This window comes from Montipora foliosa, chromosome 12 (assembly GCF_036669935.1).
Source record: "Montipora foliosa isolate CH-2021 chromosome 12, ASM3666993v2, whole genome shotgun sequence".
Lineage (NCBI taxonomy): Eukaryota > Metazoa > Cnidaria > Anthozoa > Scleractinia > Acroporidae > Montipora > Montipora foliosa.
Window position 1 is genome coordinate 34123326 of NC_090880.1, and position 17500 is coordinate 34140825.

The 17500-nt window shown below is 38.5% G+C and overlaps 2 protein-coding genes across 2 annotated transcripts in view; both read right to left on the reverse strand.

Annotated features, from left to right (window-relative positions):
* LOC137978571 (tumor susceptibility gene 101 protein-like) overlaps nt 1-8773 on the reverse strand; it is a 26472-nt gene extending 17699 nt beyond the window's left edge. The window contains exons 1-5 of the mRNA XM_068825557.1: nt 8511-8773; nt 7202-7283; nt 6230-6295; nt 5363-5526; nt 2990-3134 (exon numbers count right to left, since the gene is read on the reverse strand). Of these exons, the coding sequence (XP_068681658.1) occupies nt 2990-3134; nt 5363-5526; nt 6230-6295; nt 7202-7283; nt 8511-8552 (499 nt within the window). The 5' untranslated portion in view covers nt 8553-8773. The remainder of the gene's footprint in view (nt 1-2989; nt 3135-5362; nt 5527-6229; nt 6296-7201; nt 7284-8510) is intronic.
* A 1039-nt stretch (nt 8774-9812) lies between these two features.
* LOC137979368 (nischarin-like) lies at nt 9813-14069 on the reverse strand. The gene has a single exon (XM_068826607.1). The coding sequence runs from the start codon at nt 13741-13743 to the stop codon at nt 11827-11829; it is 1917 nt and encodes a 638-aa protein (XP_068682708.1). The 5' UTR covers nt 13744-14069; the 3' UTR covers nt 9813-11826.
* Between the last annotated feature and the right edge of the window lie 3431 nt (nt 14070-17500).

Consider the following 17500-nt stretch of genomic DNA (forward strand, 5'->3'; position numbering starts at 1 on the left):
CAGTAGAGAGGTGAAAAAGATTATATTCACTCTATCCATAAGGCCAAAATTGCTAATACATACCATGCAACAACTCTTTTTCAAAGTCTTGCAAAGTATTTAATAATTCTCATAATATTCTGATCACAAGCGAGACCCTAATTTGACATGTTTTCATCACTTATCGATAGCTTGAACATGACTTTAAAGTTCACAACACATTTTCAAGACTCCATTTTTGAAGTCTCAGTTTCATAAGAAAATAATTTTTCAAGCATTTTTTGATGGTGAAAGTGAATCATTTTCTGAAGAAAGTGTATCAGACAGTATGAATTAGCTATTTCAAACGTTACCACTGGTAATTCTGCAAGCCTTCAGGACTGGATACAAAGCAGTAAAACAGACCAGTCAGTGAAACTAGGTATAAAATGCAGACTAACAACAAAACGGTCTTTTTTCAACTTCCTGTCTAGTGGAAAATGTATAGAACACTAAATTTTCAATGTTATTCTTTAATACCATAGTGACACGCACCTACTTTCCTGAGAATCCCAGTCTGCATTTTATAATTGAGTGGTACAAAAGCCATTAAGGACAAAGCACTATAACTTGGCTTTAGACCAGTCAGATATCCAACAAATGAAGAAAACATTCACTTTCTGTAGAAAAATCTCAACCTGAGCGACATTGTTTTGGCTTGTCATAACAGGTCAGACATAGTGGCACAAAGCAAGGTTAAATGCCCACCTTCAACCAACATGCATTGCGTACTGTGGAACTGAACTTACATAGATTATGTACGAAAATCCTGCCAAAGCTGAAATTCATTCAATCATATCGCTACAATGAGCAATGCAAATTTCCATAACAAAAACAAACTGTCAAAAAGCCTGTTGGTTGAAGGTAAGGCCTTTAAGTGAACTAGTGAGAAAGCTGCAAAGGCATTTACACCTTTCTGCTTCAAAAGCATATCAAAATGAATGAGAAATTCAATAGCCAAATTTTAACTTCATTTCAATCAACCAATGAAACAAAATGCCTACGAATGCCTATGCCTTGTTTTGCAGTTAATTAAGGTAAGATAAGGTAAGGGCTATGCCATTATCTTTTTAAAACTACACTACATGTACACTGTACATGCTTGTGTGAGAGTCAGTGAAAATAATAACTATAATAATAGTAATAATAATTATTAATCATTATTATAGTGATAATAAAAAAAAACAAATTAATTCACCGTAAATAAAAACAACACTATATTGAATGGTGGCTTGAATGAGAATGGTCTAAATCTCTGGGAGACCTTGGAACTATTATATCCATCTTTCAGGGTTGATACACACGAATAACTTGATCGATATTTTTTCTGCATACTGGACACACTGTAGTGGTTCTTTTCAGTTCATTAGCACACCTCAAGCAGACACCCAAATGACCACATGGAATCAGCACGCTGTCACTCTTCTTTTCCATACAAATGATACATCTCCTGGACCTCGGGAGATTTAGGAGCAAAACATAATGTGTTAAAATAACAAAATTACCAAACAATTTAATATTGAAAAATAGAGCATTTTCAAATTCTCATGGCTGGACTGGATCTAGCATGAAATGGAGGCTAAAGCAGGCAAATCTCTTCAAATGGAAATTAATTTGCCTGCATTAGCCTCCATTTCATGCTAAATCCAGTCCAGCTGTGAGAATATGAAACTGGCCAACTGTCAGTCAGGAACCATATTACCTTTTATTTCACAAAAGTTGGATTTTAGAGCCATGGGGGTGAAGTTGTTCAGGAAAGTTCACAGGCATTATTTTTTCCCATGGCTGACCTAGTAAGAGGGTCGCGTATTCCTGAGATAAATACATCTTACTTGATGGTTTAACATACAATATGTGCAGATATTTTGCCAGTTGTGTAATATTTTTCCAAGCGCTGCAGGGGCAAGGATAAATATGAGCAATGAGCAAAATGACTGCGAGTATTACCGGAATAATTATCTTAAACCATGGAATAAGAATTTTCATTAATATTCCACAACAAAAAAGGTATTATTTTCCTTCAATTTTATTTGGTAAGAGTGTTTTTAAAAAATGCATCATCTTTCCCTCAAGGTGCAGGTGAACGATGTAAACAGCACAAAAAGCCAGCGAAATATCCTTTATTTGATTGGATACACGAAATGATGTGTGACAAGCAATGACAAGCTAAATTCTCAGGCTTTGCATCGTGTTGAAAACAATTTCTTTCATTGAAAAACTCCCGTTCCATGCGTATTTGCTCTGTTCTAAACCGGTCAAACCGGGTCACTACAGTGCATTACTGTCTCACATTTTGTGCGTTCTCTTGACCAAATAATATGGTAAAATGGCATAATAGTGGAATTTAACAAACAGAAAGTGGTTCAGCAATGTACTCTTATCGACAACGATATTCGTCATCAGAGTGGTCAAAATGTTGTGTGCCTTGTGAGTCCACAACAAATTTTGACCACTGTGATGAAAAGTATCGTTGTCGATAAGAGTACAGACAACGCTGAACCACTTTCGATTTGTTTTTTACCACCGTGACAATATTCAATGCTAAAGAAAATTTCTATTTCAGAGTGTGACCAAGAAAGAGCAAGCGTGGTCTATAACTTTGTCGTAATCTGATTGGTTTATTTCCCAAAATAAGCGTTCCTGATTGGCTATTACAGTGCGTGACACATTGATGTGAGCAGCGTTGTCTAGACTCTTATAAAAAACGGCAAATTAGCCAATCAGATCGAGAGATTACCAGCAATTGTGGTAAAAAATTAATATCACACAACGCTCTGCATTGAAAGAATGTTTGCTCTTGCACGCTAGATCATTTATCTGTACTTGATTCTTAGATTAAGGGAGAATATAGACAAGATCTAAGAAAATTTACTGTAGTTAAATATCTACTTTCAAGGATTGCATATGCACTGGTCTTCAACATTATATTAATTTTATTTGTGAAGGTTCAGAAAAATGAAAGGTGGGCTACCTGTTTGGGGCAAGCTTGCTGAACCCTGAGGCTCAGCTACTCTGTTATTGCTATTTCCATTTGACGTCCGTTTAGCAAAAACTGGTGGAAAGTCGGAGAAAGTGCTACACACAATTTGAAGTAAAGATGCAATATCAGAAGATCCCTACATGTAAAAAAAGAAACTAAAAGGTTAGCATGTTGAGCAAATACTATAATTGTATGAAAATTTGATGGCACCCTTTTGTGATTCATGAAAAGATGACAACCACTGGTTAAAGTGCCTATGAAGTAAAAAATAATTTATGCCTATTTGAAAGAGTTTTCAAAATAATGAATAATGGCCTTTACGGTTTTGAAGTATCTTTTTTTTTGTTTCAGAGATATTTGAGTTTTTGTGTTATGCAAACTAGCAAATTGATGATGTCATCAGTGGTTCCGCTAGAAGATGAATCACAAAATCAAGAATATCTCTCAAAGTGTAACAGCGATATGATTCAAACTTGGCATGAGTAATAACCTTTAATTAATTAAGTAAGGTGCAAGGTGGTCCAGAGTATGATGTAACCATGGCAACACTTTTGGCTCCAGTCCCTTTAGGTTGCAAATGAAGTTTTTCAATTTCCTCTCAAATCAAGCAAGACAGACAGTCCTGCTCAAAACACACAAAGAGCCCATGTTGCTGTAGGTCTCGTAGTCAACTCATTGAGTGTAAATGATGTTTGGTTAAGACAAAAAGTGAAAACACCAGTTCCGCACAACCTTGATCTGGAAGCAAAACGGTTGTCATGGCAACTGTACAGTGGTTGTCATTTTGTGTGCTGACTGATAAACATTATTAGTGCCAAGTTTGAAGAGAACTGCGGTAATATTTGCACGGATATTTTAGATTTTGTGATTTGTTTCTCCCCTTGGAACCACTGATGATGTCATCAGTTTTAACACAAAAACCTTTAGTTAATACCTTTCCAATGATATTAGATATTTTAAAAATGAGAACACTATGTTTCCTTTCTTCAAAGAATCTTTCAAATAAACCTTTGTTATTTTTTGTTTCATAGGCACTTTAAGGAATAATTTTAATTAATTATTCAAAACGAAAACATCACTTGTGAGACGCTTGTTTGTTTGCTTAACTACATGTACTTGAAAAATGAGGTCATTTCTTTTTATAATATTATCATGCATGACATAATCATTTCAATTTGATCTTGTTTTTGTGCTAACTCCTGAAGCCAAGGCCAGGAAAGGAACCCATAATAATTAGCTAGGTTAGATAATGAATTAGTGACTTGCATAGTATTTAAATTATTAATTGAACCTCTTACTAGCTGAGCACATGGGGTGCACTGGGGAATGTTGGACTGAGGTTGTGACAGCGCTTGGTTCCTAGCAAGTGAGGTTAGTAGGTTGTTTAATTATATGTTATTATACTGTTAATGTCGCAGTTCCCGCGGGTATTTATGGTTAAGACACACTACAATAGAAAAATGCAAGAGACAATGTTGGCGTAAAAGGGGGGGACACCGCTCCACGATCGGCGTGACAGATGACTTCCGTAGCGTGACTACATGTTTTGTTTATTTTATTTTTGAATGGGGACCAAGGAGAAAATTGTTGAAATGAGGTGCATAAAAATCTTGATTCATGCAATGAATATGGTCATGTACAGTACCTTTTTTTTCTCAATTGCAGACCGCATTATGCGAGTTTTTTGTACTTATTGTATGCTTTACAAATCTTTCTTTTCACTGTTATCTTAATAATTAACCTATTGACTCCTAGGAATGGGACTTGAACACTCTTCCAGGGTTGTCATTAAGGGCCGGGGGCCGGGGATTTTCCCCAGCTACTAAGAGAGTGGCCCTCGGCTACTTTTATTGGAAAATAGAAGAAAAATAGAACCAAAAGAAATCCCTAGCCCTTTGATTCCCCGCCTACTTGTTGTATTTACCCAGCAACTTGAAATCTTAGTGACAACCCTGCTCTTCAAAAAAGAATGTTGAATGAGAATCACATATTTCCTATTTAGATAATGATAAGCTAGAGCACTTGATCTTACTAAATTAATTATAATAGAGAACTTTTAAGGTTTGAATTATAGGTTAATGACAAAAGACAAGAATTTCGAATAATAATTTCCTCCAAGAAACAGCAGAGAATGCTACTCTGGAATAAGAGGAAAGAACAAAAAATTGAGTAAATTGCATCCTCTACCCGCCAGCATGACATTCATTCTCTTAGTCCTTGAGAAAAAATTACTTAAAAGAAAAAAACTACTGCAGGCCATGTGATAGCTTTTGTAACTGTTGTCTATGTGCATTTGCAAGCGGTTTCCTACGAAGACTGTACTCTTTTTAAATTAAAGTTTCAAACAGTGGCTGGATTACATACACAAGACCAGTTGTGAAGATATGGATGATACACTTTTCCACTGGTGTCAAGATGCTTCGATGGTTTTAATACCATTGTATTGGTTGGTCTCACGTACACCAAAGGAGCAACAAACGGGTGATCCTCTTGTAATAACACACATACTGGTATATTGTATCCTGCACCTGCCACAAACAAGTAAGATGACAATACCACACATAAAGCAATAATACTTAAATATGCATTCTAGTTGCCATCAAGCACAACCAACTACGTGTACATCATTATAAGATAGATTTTTCCCCGCTAATTTTAAACTAAAAAATCAATTTCTTTGAGCTTCGGTCACTGATTAGGAAAAAAAAGATTGGTTCACAAGACCTGTCCAGGACCCTAAACAGCAGTCCGACCGTAAGTGAGATGGGGGAGGTACAAGTTTCTGGTGATCTGGATGAGGCTGACCAGGTCACATGTCATGTGCCACCATGACCTGATCAATTTCATTGTGATTGTCAGACTCTAGCAGAGTTGAAAGCTCAGTTTTTAACATGTACATACATGTACTCCTTATTACTGAAGGTGGTTTTAAGAAATGTATAATTTTCATATTAACATTCATCATCAAAAACAATGCTAGTCTAATGTTATACCTGTCATTAAAAGTGCTGTTTCTCATATAAAATAAAAAACAATGAACAGAAATTTTGAATTGTGAAAGAAGAGGACAATGGGAGAACAGAGTCCAGCTGGGCAAATAGAATGACTAAATTATTCTCGGCCCACATTGATTGCCTAATGCCTTGATCCCATGTTCTTTCCTTCCCACATGATCATAATAAAATTATTGGAAACTGATAATAAGTCCAGATGTATATTCAAAATATGTACCTCGAATATAAACTAGAATTGTTCCATCCAAGACAAATAACTCCCTTTGTTGTCCATCTTCATAAGCTGTTAAGGAAAATAACAGCATTAGGAAACAATATTATTATTATTGTTTTCTAAGTTCTCACACAGAATCACACAAGTGCTAAGTACCCGCCCGGTAATCCTCTTCAGTCAAGTTATTGTTACAGTAATTAAAATTACAAATCAAAATTGGACTAAACTGTTTAATCAGTAATTCCCTCTAAAAGAAGAAGGGTAGTTTTAAGGCTCATGTCTAAAATCAGACATTTACAATACACATGTATCTTGCAAGCAGTCACTAGGTTTGTTCCAGGGATAAGGGTTGATGGGTTTTAAGGGGCATGAAGTGATACACGAGGGTTAGGGAGGCAAGGGGTAGGGGTAAGTGTTATGTCTTTCTTACCAAATGTTGGATTTTATTGCTAGTAGACAAAATTGTAAGCTCGAGACTTCAAAAAAGATCTAGTTAACTCATTTTGTGATGCGGTCAGAACATCAACTTAATTTTACGGTGGCCCATTACAGGGACACACCTTTCCCATTAATCCAGCCAGCATGAATTTTATGCCCCAATTACCCTGCACATTTAATAGGTTTTTGTTTGATCTTGAAAATAAATCCCCAGGGTGATACAGGGGTCAATCCCAGGGAAAGCCAATGATAAGTGCATAACACATAATTAGTCCCAAGCAAGGCTGCCCTTGAAAAAGGAGAAGCAACTCCTTAGAATGAGTAAAAAGAGCAATAAAGTGCCACTTTCTGTCGAGCTCATTTGTGTGGCTAACACTGGCTCATTGCACTTAGGGCGTGGTGACGTTATCATGCTTCCCATGAGCCCCGGCCAGGGAAAGGAAGGGGGGGGGGGGGGGGAATAAACAAGACTAACGCTGTAATTAACCTTGCTTGAGCTGGTATCGGGGTACCTGCAGGATACTATGTTTTACTTACTGTACTCTTGAAACTCTGGTCGTAGATTCTCTCCAACACTTTTCAGTACATGTTCGACATCTTCGATAAACCATTCAAAATTCTACCAAAAAGATAAACTATAAACTTTAAGATATAAGTACTTATATGGATTGCTAACTACTATACTTGAAAAATCAATTGTAAGTTTAACTGTTTTCTTGTACTGTTGGGCCACCAAGGACATGTCTACTCACAACACAACCGCACATGTTAGCGTTTGATAAATATAAATTAATATTTACGTGTTATTTTATAATATATATTTGAGCCCTACAACAGGAGATTAATATGCGTATATATCTGAGCGCAACTGTCTTGTACTTCCGGCTTTTTTCAAACAGCAACCGGTCAGTGTGAAACGCAGACTGCAGACTGAAGACCAGGGGTAAAATGCAGACTGAGGTTATAATTTAACTGTTGAAAAAGCCCAAACCCATTAGAAATGCTAACAGTTAAGCCTAAATGTTGTTTTAGGCCTAAGGTTATGCACCTATCAATGTAAACCCCGTGGGGGGGAGTGCGGGCAAGGGGTGGTGATTTGACGGCGAAATCCATCTCATCATCTTTGATTGAGTACCTTTGCTCGGGGGTCGGGACATTTAATTTTTTTCGGCAGAGAGACTGGGACCAAGATAAAGCATGGTTAACTGGCATCGTCTTTCCTGGCTTTGGAATGGCGTGGGTTTCGTAGAAGGTGAGTTTTTTTATTGATGTTTACCTGCTACTTCATAGGCCATCTAGTCCTGGGTGGGGATTTCTAACTACATTTTGATGAACGTATGCTGCCCCACCTTTGCGAAATAGACCTTTTCGGCTTGTACATTTTGTTTTCCCAATACAGATCATGTGATAATACTCAGGAGGCTTGGTCCTTTGTTTTGTTCATTAAAATGAGGGCATGCAAGCATGAATATGCTTGCATGCCCTCATTTTAATGAACAAAAGAAAAGACCAAACCTCCTGAGTATTATCACATGATCTGTATTGGGAAAACAAAATGTACAAGCCGAAAAGGTCTATTGACCAGAATTTTTGCTCCTTGGTCAAATCCCCACCCTTGCCCGCACTCCCCCCCCCCCCCCTCCCACAGGGTTTACATTGATAGGTGCATTAGCATTTCTAAGGGGTTTGGGCTTTTTTCAACAGTTACGTTATAACCTAAGTCTGCATTTTAACCCCGGCCCCGAGTCTGCGTTTTACACTGACCGAAACAGCAACAGACGAATAAACCGTTAAAAGGCAGTAATACTTTCTAAAAATATTAGTTTTTTCGCAGAAAATGCCTCACCTTCGCTTTCTTCCGTAGTGTTGACTTCCACGCGACCGCCATTAAAGTTATCAGACATTACATTGTATTATGCCCAGGACAATCCGCTCCCTGAGAACGCCAGTTGTTTGTTTATGTAATTTTTTTGTTTGCTTGCGTGCGGTGCCTACGACTCGGATTTTCAATGGACAGGATTTTTAGCGCGGTTTAAAACTATGCGAAGAAAGCAGAACTTTGCAAGTGCTCCTGGAATCCAAAAACAAACCTTCAATTATAGTTGCGTTGTTTTTATACATTACGTCAGTGTAAATTAGGTGCATGATGGGTAATTGTCTTGTGTTTTTCCCTCGTGCTCTTCTTCATAATTGCAATAAAAACACAGTGGAAGCAAGGAGTTCAACAAACATCATACGTAGCTTTGAAATTTAAAGCTTTTTACAAAAATTTTATTGTCCATAACTTATCTTTGAAACATGGATGGTTACCCCCAATTTGGATTTCAATGACACTTGTTACAGTCAAACCAAGTGAAGCATACCCCTCCAGATTACATTAATAGATTGATTATTTGAATATTGAACCCGCTAGTCACTTCAAGAATGCAATAATGAATTGATTATTTGAATAGTGAACTCACTAGTCATTTCAAAAGTCAATAGTAACTTGATTTTTTTTAACATTTAACCCATTAGCCGTATTCTTGGAACGAGTAGTGAGTTCAATTAATTATCTGATAATCAATTCATTATTGCATTCTTGAAACGACTAGCAGGTTCAATATTCAAATAATCAACTCATTAATGTAATCTTGAGGGGTACGCTTCACGTGGTTTGACTGTAAGCCTGCTTTTCCCACACATAATTTCAGTAAACTGCACAAAAATACCCTTGAATTAGTAGGCACCATCCTTGATAGGCTTTCCAGCTACGCAAATGTCTTTTTTGCCTTTGTGGGCTAAAGGGACTCTTTCAAAATCAAAACAAGCAGCAGCTTGAACACCACCAGTCTCATGCATGCCCCCCCCCCCCCCCCCTCCTCCCCAAGGTCACATTAATTTTTATGAGTGTCTACTAATTTTTTTGCCATTTCGTGAAATTATTCTCAAGAGGTAGTTATTTCAATTGTAATATTGTAAAAGATCAGCTTCATACACGGATCTCTGGTGTTAGGGTCACATTTACCCATTAAAAATTCTGGATAATGCCTTATTTATCTCACAGGTACTATCATGCAGCCATGTGTATCTGGGCAACAGGGGGTCCCAGGGCAAAGTTACCCATGGTAACCATTAAATCTGTGTGACAATGGCATAGTTGGAGAAAGTGGGAAGGTCTTTAATGATAGCTTAACCATCTGAGATAAGTTGCACAAGTTTGTAGTAATTCAACACTATAAAGTTCACTTCCAAATCTTGAACACATTTAAGGAAGGTAAGAGCTCTCATCATAAAACCAATAATATTTATTAATCCTCCTGATGGCTTAAAATGGAGTACTATCATGGAGAACATGGTTTAAGTTATCAATAATTTTTATTTAATACTTTAAGCATAAATGATCCCTCTGATAAATTCTAGGACAAGTCATTTGTTAATAATCATCTCCATTGCAAATATAAATAACAAAAGAGTTGTTACTGCCAAGAGATAGTTACAGTAAAACAACAATCCCGGAGAAATTTTGACCACCATGATAATTAAAGTGAGACAAAATGGACGTGGTGTGGTCCAATGGTAAGTACCTTGGATGCAGTTGAGCCAGGTTCAAATTTTGCCAATGGATTTGTTTTCATGATGACTCCTGCATTCAACTGAACCCCACCTAGAAAATGGTCACTCCTTCTATTAACAAAAGCATTTAACATTATTTTTTTCCAATAACCAAAGTTGCCTTTGAACACCTTAAATTGTTTGTCATTTAAATAAATTTACAGAATACAATTAATTAAATACTTTAAGACCACTAAACAGCAAAGGAAATTTATACAAGCTGGTCAAAAGTACTGAACTTGCATCAGGTATGTCTGTATTGTCCATCAATACCAATAATACCGCTCAAATAAATTACTGAAAGCTTCTATACACTTTAAATTAGAGCATCATAACACTGATCAATATTATACTCTTCTTATAAGATACATTACAAAATAATTTTATTTATGCACACCATACTGAAGAAAAGTTCTTAAGTTGGTTCCACTTCATCAAAATACACGGTCGTGACTACAACTCCATCTTACCACAAATCCAACCTGTCTAACTTTCTGTAAACCCCTCTAAAATGGAAAGAATTAACACACACACCCACTTGAAAACACCTTGCAAAGATTAGCATATCCACTCCTTTAAACAAAGCATTAATAATGACAGTTTTTAAGTTGCAAATGTGGTGCTTACTCAAAGCAGTCTTTTTAGGCTCCACTAAGTTGTTATAATTATATCCTTACTTGTAACTGAAATCTTTAGTTAAGAACCAGATGAATATGACTTTTTTCCACTGCCATAGTTGATTCTTAGGGCACTTTCCTTTTTTCGGAACTGACAGGCCAGACCCGTCAGTTTGCAAAGAAAATGCAACAATTTGAAGGAACACTTGCATGATAATCCCTCACATTCTTCTGGAAGAGTATATAATTATCATCCTCAAAGTGTTACTTTGAATGCTTTGTAAAGTTTGTCCTTCCAAATGCCTTGTCTGGCCGGTAAGTTCTGTCAAATGAAAAGCATCCTTAGATTTCTGGTGACTGGTGCAGTGAAGCAGAATGGATTTGTGAGGTTCATTTGGATAATTTTTGAATAAAGCTGCACTTCATTGTCAGGATCACTGAAAATGACTCCACTTATAATTGCACTTGTGATCCTAAAATTAATAATGCACTATTCATTTTGAATCCTGTGCTTAACCCTTTGACGTCTAAACCGGCCAGACTTAGTATTTTATTCTGCCTAACATCAGACGATTTTACTCGTCAATGGGGAACCCCCAGGAGTCAATGGGTTAATCACTCACTGAAAAACCATGTCCCATGTCCAAAACCATGTCCCCAAAGTGTTAACACTTTGACACCTAAACCAGCCTTAATGCCTTGGGGAACCCCCAAGAGCCAATGGGTTAACTAATAATTTTTTATCTTTAATTGTTTGTATTTCAGATAGGTCACTTTCTGAGTGTTATTTAACCAAGGAATTATTGCTACTTTTAGCTGAGCACATTGCCACCATCGTACTTGACAGTGAACCTGTCCCTGGGCTGATTAAACTACCGATCAACAGCTGGTTCTCCCACTTGCTTCCACCTGTGTACAGGTTTTCAAACAAAGGACAATGCACTGTTTAACTCAAGCCAGCCCTTCACATGCATGAACTACCCTCTCCTTTGGCTCCAAAACAGATCCAGAGTCTTTGGCAATATACATGTACTCCTCTTCAGGACTTTGGGTTCTCTCATTATCACCTTGCTTCTGTTGACTGATATTCTTCTTCTCAGCCCCTAACATGAAGACATCATCACCAGCTTCACATTGGTCCTGAATTATGTTGCCACCTGGTAATGAATCTTCCGTACTATAATAAGACCAGTTAAAGAGCAACTCTCTGTCAGAAATCTCAGTTCCATCCAGTTCTGTGACCATACTGTTGCTTCTAAGACTGGATGCCCCTTCAATTCCTGAATCCTCGTCACTTTCTGACGGACCAAACAAGCTAAAGCTATGAGACCTTGTAGGGAGCACATCGCTGTTTTCAATGTCTCCATCAAACACATTGTCAGGACTACTGCTGGCCCGAATTTTAGTTGGGTAGGACTCCAGCTTGACTCTCTCTTTGCTAGTTATAGGAACCTTGTCAAGGACCAAGTCTCTACCTTTGAAATAGGATAACACAACTACCCTGAAAGGTTTCACTCTAGCAAAAGGGTTCTCAGAAACAGACAGGTACTTTAAAAGTGAAAATGAGCGCAATTTTGAAATTTCATGAATAGTTTGAATTTGGTTGTTTGTAATGTTAAGTTCAATGAGCCCTGTTAGGCAGTCCAGGCCAGTGACTGTTTCAAGGTTATTATGGCTGACAACAAGAGCCTTGAGGTGCGGAAGTCCTCCAGGCATACCAGTTACAAAATGGATGTTGTTGTGTGACAAATTCAAATACTCAAGGCTTGGACAGCATAACTGTTGCAGATCCAAGTGAACAAATTCGTTGTGGCTGACGTCCAAATTTTGCAAAACTGGCAGAAGTTTGAGGGAGGTATCAAATGCAGCCAGCTTGTTGTGTGTCAAGACAAGATGGGTAAGCTGATGCCAAGGTTGAACAACAACTCGATTCTGCACAAGCTTAGTGGTTGTGAGACCCCTCCAAGACTCCACACTTCCCTTGACTTTAGGTCCTATGCGTTTCTCCGCAGCACACTCAACAAGAAGCTCTTTCATTGTGGTCAAACAGTACCTTGTTGTCAGATTATTTATCTGTGATTGCACTTTTGAGAGGTTATTGATCAATATTAAAGGACAGCCATCAATGATGAGACATCTTAGTGACTTAAATAACGAGACATCAAATTCCAGGTGGCTAGAGAGCTCCTGTGAAGCCGTTACCTTGTTAATCATGCTACTCACACAGAGAGATCGCAATTGGTAGATAAAATCATATAAATTCCCCAAATCTGTTGTTTCTTCCTCATCCAATGGTTTAGATGGTTCTGGCAACTGCAACTGACGTGTAATGCAGTACAATTGAGTGGGCGTCAAGGTGAAACTTTCCCCTTTTGCCAACACATCTTGTCCCTTGTGAAACAGATCTTTTGCCAGGGCCCGTGTTACTGACATCACGTCATGGCGTTGGACCTCCAAAAACTCGATAACTTCAGGAGAACTTGATACGTAAGTGCTGCTGTTCACAAGTCGCTGAAGGTAGTGCTCTAATGCAGCCTTTCGTTTTTCGAGGTGACACAACGCCATCTTGGACGTAAATTTCTTCGGTGGTAACATATCTTTAGGAATGCCGTAAAGACTGACTAGCATTTTGTGGAGTTCGCCGAATTCGCGATATCTTCGAAAAACGAACCAGTGGTTCGACTTGGTTATCACGTCGATTTTGTAAACAGCGTGTGGAGAAGGATTGCCTTTCTGCCATACTTCCCTGATGACGACGTGTTTAATTGTCGGTGAAGAACTTCTTTCGCTCTCGGAGGGGATTCGACTACGATCTTTTCTCCATAGAGTACTCCCAGGCGGTGGAAGGAAGCCTTTCAGAGAAGCCATTTCACGAATAAAACCAAAACGACCCGTTTTGTTTTTCTGATGACTTGCAACGCCATAATATTCAATGAGTCACCAGATATTCCCATGATGCTATTCGAATTGTTTTCATTGAAAACTAGTTTCCATGCCCGCAAATTCCTAACCTGCGATCAGGCCCATTTTTAGCTTCGCCCATATGTTCTCTTATGTCGTCGCTCGCTAAAATTGGGCCTGACCAAAAGTCTCTCAAGAATTCCGGACGGTCGGCCAAATTTTGGCCGACCAAACTCGTGATCTGATTGGCTGTTGAAACGCCGGAAGTGAAAATGCCATCGTGATTGCGCGGAGCTCTCGCGAACTCCTCGAGACTAATCCGCCATAAGTTGACGAAAAAATTTGCTCCCTTTTGTTCTTACAATGCCGTGGACGGTGCAACTTGATTTTATTTGTATAAATGGAGATATGCCATCTGAAACATCTCATAACTTGTCCAGAATCGGGTTTGAATCTCTGGAACGAGTGAAATTAGCGATTCCGTTGTCGAGCTCTGTGGCCATGGGGTTGAAAGTACTTTGGCACAAACTTCCCTTATGTTTAGAAAGCTAAATAGGTGGTTCTTTCAAATGGCAATGAAAGCCGATGCATATTGATTTCCTGGACGAGACAAGGGACATATATATCAACAGGAGGAGATGCTGATAAAATAGCAAGTTGCACGAATGCATGTTTTGAATATCTGTGTATCAAACGGCGCGCTTTATTTATTTACTGTACGTGACACGGTTTGCTTGCACACTTCATAATATTTCCAGTTGATTTAACTTTAAACTCGCACTCCAGAAACTAAAATGGCATGTTTCCAGAGAGATCAATTGTACAACAATAAAATAAACTTTGCGAGTCCATCTTACTGTTCGTACTCCATCAAAAAATTAACAGCCAAACTTATCATGATTTTACTGCGCGCAATTCTAGAAATACACTGCAACTGAAGATATTACCCGAAAAAATCAACAAAGAAACCTTCATGGGCAAACACGTTAAAGAAATAATGTATTTCTCTTTTTTTTTCTTTAAAAATCTATTGCCAAAGCGTCCAACGACAAAATGCTAGGTTATCTCAATTACAAATTAAGATGTCAACCTTAAAAGATTGCATATTCAGTGAAGTTCGGAGGGAGAATTACACCGGCCTTTGCCGCAATATAGTCGTCGAAAACATTCCCCATGCTTTAAATGTGTTTTTCTCAAATTAAAGCCAACGGTAACTTTCGAATTCGTTTACAATATTCCTCCCACGGTAATTAACTCTGGTCAAAACAAAATTGCGTGAATCTGCCGTCCACACGTGTATTGGTGTAATGGAAGTAAATTTGATTGGCCGATGAAGGACATGTCAATCAATCAAAAAAAGTAGGCGGAAGGAATTTCGAAGAGGAATTTGGTCAGGCTCTATTTTTCGTTTCGCCAACTCCACAACACGCGAAACTAAAATAGAGCCTGATCGCAGGTTAGCAAATTCCCGTCTAGGCCAGTATCAATTGTTTCAAAATACAGTTCAACCTACAACCCCTTTGTTTCTTCTTTGAATCTGAATCTGAATCTGAACATGAATTTTAAATTATAGCATATTACAAACGATATAGAAAACAAAGGAATAATTAAATATAGTAAAGATCTATTCAATTAATTTAAGTTCGACAGATGAGCTCTTCCGCCACGTGAGATGAGGCATCCTACATTAGTGGTTTCTTCCCCTCTCTCTCTTCGTGTAAAGGGTAGCCTTGGGGAAACTTATTTCCTGTTGTCATGTCTCCAACGAGATAAACTAAGAATAAGGCCAGGATCCGAGCCAGGATTCGAGCCAGGATCCGAGCTAGGATCCGAGCCAGGATTCGAGACCTAACCGAGACCTAACCTAACCTAATCGAGACCTACCCTAACCCTAACTAGACTAGAACCAACGCAAATAGACCTAACCTAACCGATTCGAGACCTAACCTATCCGAGAGATTCGAGAATAAATAGCGGAGAAAGCTCATCTTAGCTCGAATCCTGGCTGGAATCCTGGCTCGGATCCTAGCTCGAATCCTGGCTCGAAGTTTAGGTATCCTCGTCTCCACCCGAACTCTCTATTGCTGACACCTGAAAGTTGTCCCATGGAGGAATATATACTTAACACATATACATACATACATGATGATGATCGCTTCATCTTCGCAGATGATTGCCGTCTCATTCACCACCAGTGTTTGAATCCACCTCACCAGCAGTACCTCTTTCATGGCTCCATAGGGAGCGTTGTAATTGACAATTATTACAGGCAGGGCCGTCCAAAAACACGCTGGAGGGATGATCTCACCAGACAGCTTGGACCTGCATGGTCGAGATTGGTTAAGGACAGATATCTATGGGATCATTCCAGGGAGGCGTTTCTCCGTCAGGAGCGAACTTAGCCCTGTTAATGGCAGGCATTTAAATGCACCCTTCACCTTTTAACCAGGGGATATGTTTGTTTGTTATTACATTTGTTCGAGTAGGATGGAGTATTGGCAGCTATGTGGACCCACACACCCATACACTCACAAAGCTAAGGAAAGCCACAACACCAAGAACTTCATCCCTACTCTTCTCGAAAAGTGTGTGCGTTCTTTAACGTCCTACAAGGAAGTTATAAACGTGGAAGATATTTGTGAGACGGGGCCTACGATTTATAGCCCTTATCCCAGAAGACTTTGAAGTCTAACAATTTTGGTAATAATAATAATAATAATAATAATAATAATAATAATAATTTAAAACTCATATAGTGCATTATCCATGTAAATATGATCAAATGCGCTTTACATATGATAAAATTTTAAAAGATTTATAATAAACAATATAAAATAAAATATATTATACGTGATTAAAAAGGAAAGTAAATAAACTTTAAGAAAAAGAAATGCCAAACAGGTGTGTCTCAAGATGGCGCTTGAAAGTATTGATCTTAGAAATACAGCGGATTTCATGCAGCGGAGCATTCCACAATTTTGGCGCGGCTACTTGAAATGACCTATCGCCCAAGGTGGCTCTAGTTCGAAAAGATGGCGGTTCAAGTAGGAGATCATTAGAAGATGATCTTAACCTATACGCGCCTGGCATCTTAACTGAAATTAGCTCTTGCAAATAAACTGGCGACTTCGGTGGATGGTCTTGAACGTCAAGAGCAAATTCTTGTAATTAATCCGCTGTTTGACCGGTAGCCAGTGTCCAAAAAGGGTGTAACGTGACAATAGCGCGGCGCGCGGCTTACCAGCCTCGCAGCAGCTTTTTAAACACGTTGCACTTTGTTGATTTGTATGGCAGGCAGACCATATAAAAGACTGATGCAATAGTCTACACGTGATGCGACAAACGCATGCACGAGAGCTTTGGTAGCATCTGAACTTAAAAACTTACGAATACGACCTATATGATATAGATGGCAGAAGGCCGATGCACAAAGCTTACTGATATGGATAGACATGTTAAGATGAGTCAAACCATGACCCAAGATTGCTAACTTCGGATTTAGCTTCTATAAGTTCATCACCAACGGTGATACTACTAAAGTTAACCTTCTCAAGCTGTTGTTTGATGCCTATAAGTAAAAATTCAGTCTTGTCGTCATTTAGCTTTAACTGATCCCTGATCATCCAATCCTTTAGATCTTTAATGCAGTCACGCATAGCGTTAAGCACGATCTCATCGTCACCTGGGACACTCGGGCTGAACGCCAAACACAACTCTGAATCGT

Excerpts from the sequence above, each read along its gene's own strand:
- LOC137979368 (XM_068826607.1), bottom strand. The coding sequence starts at position 13,743 with ATGGCTTCTCTGAAAGGCTTCCTTCCACCGCCTGGGAGTACTCTATGG.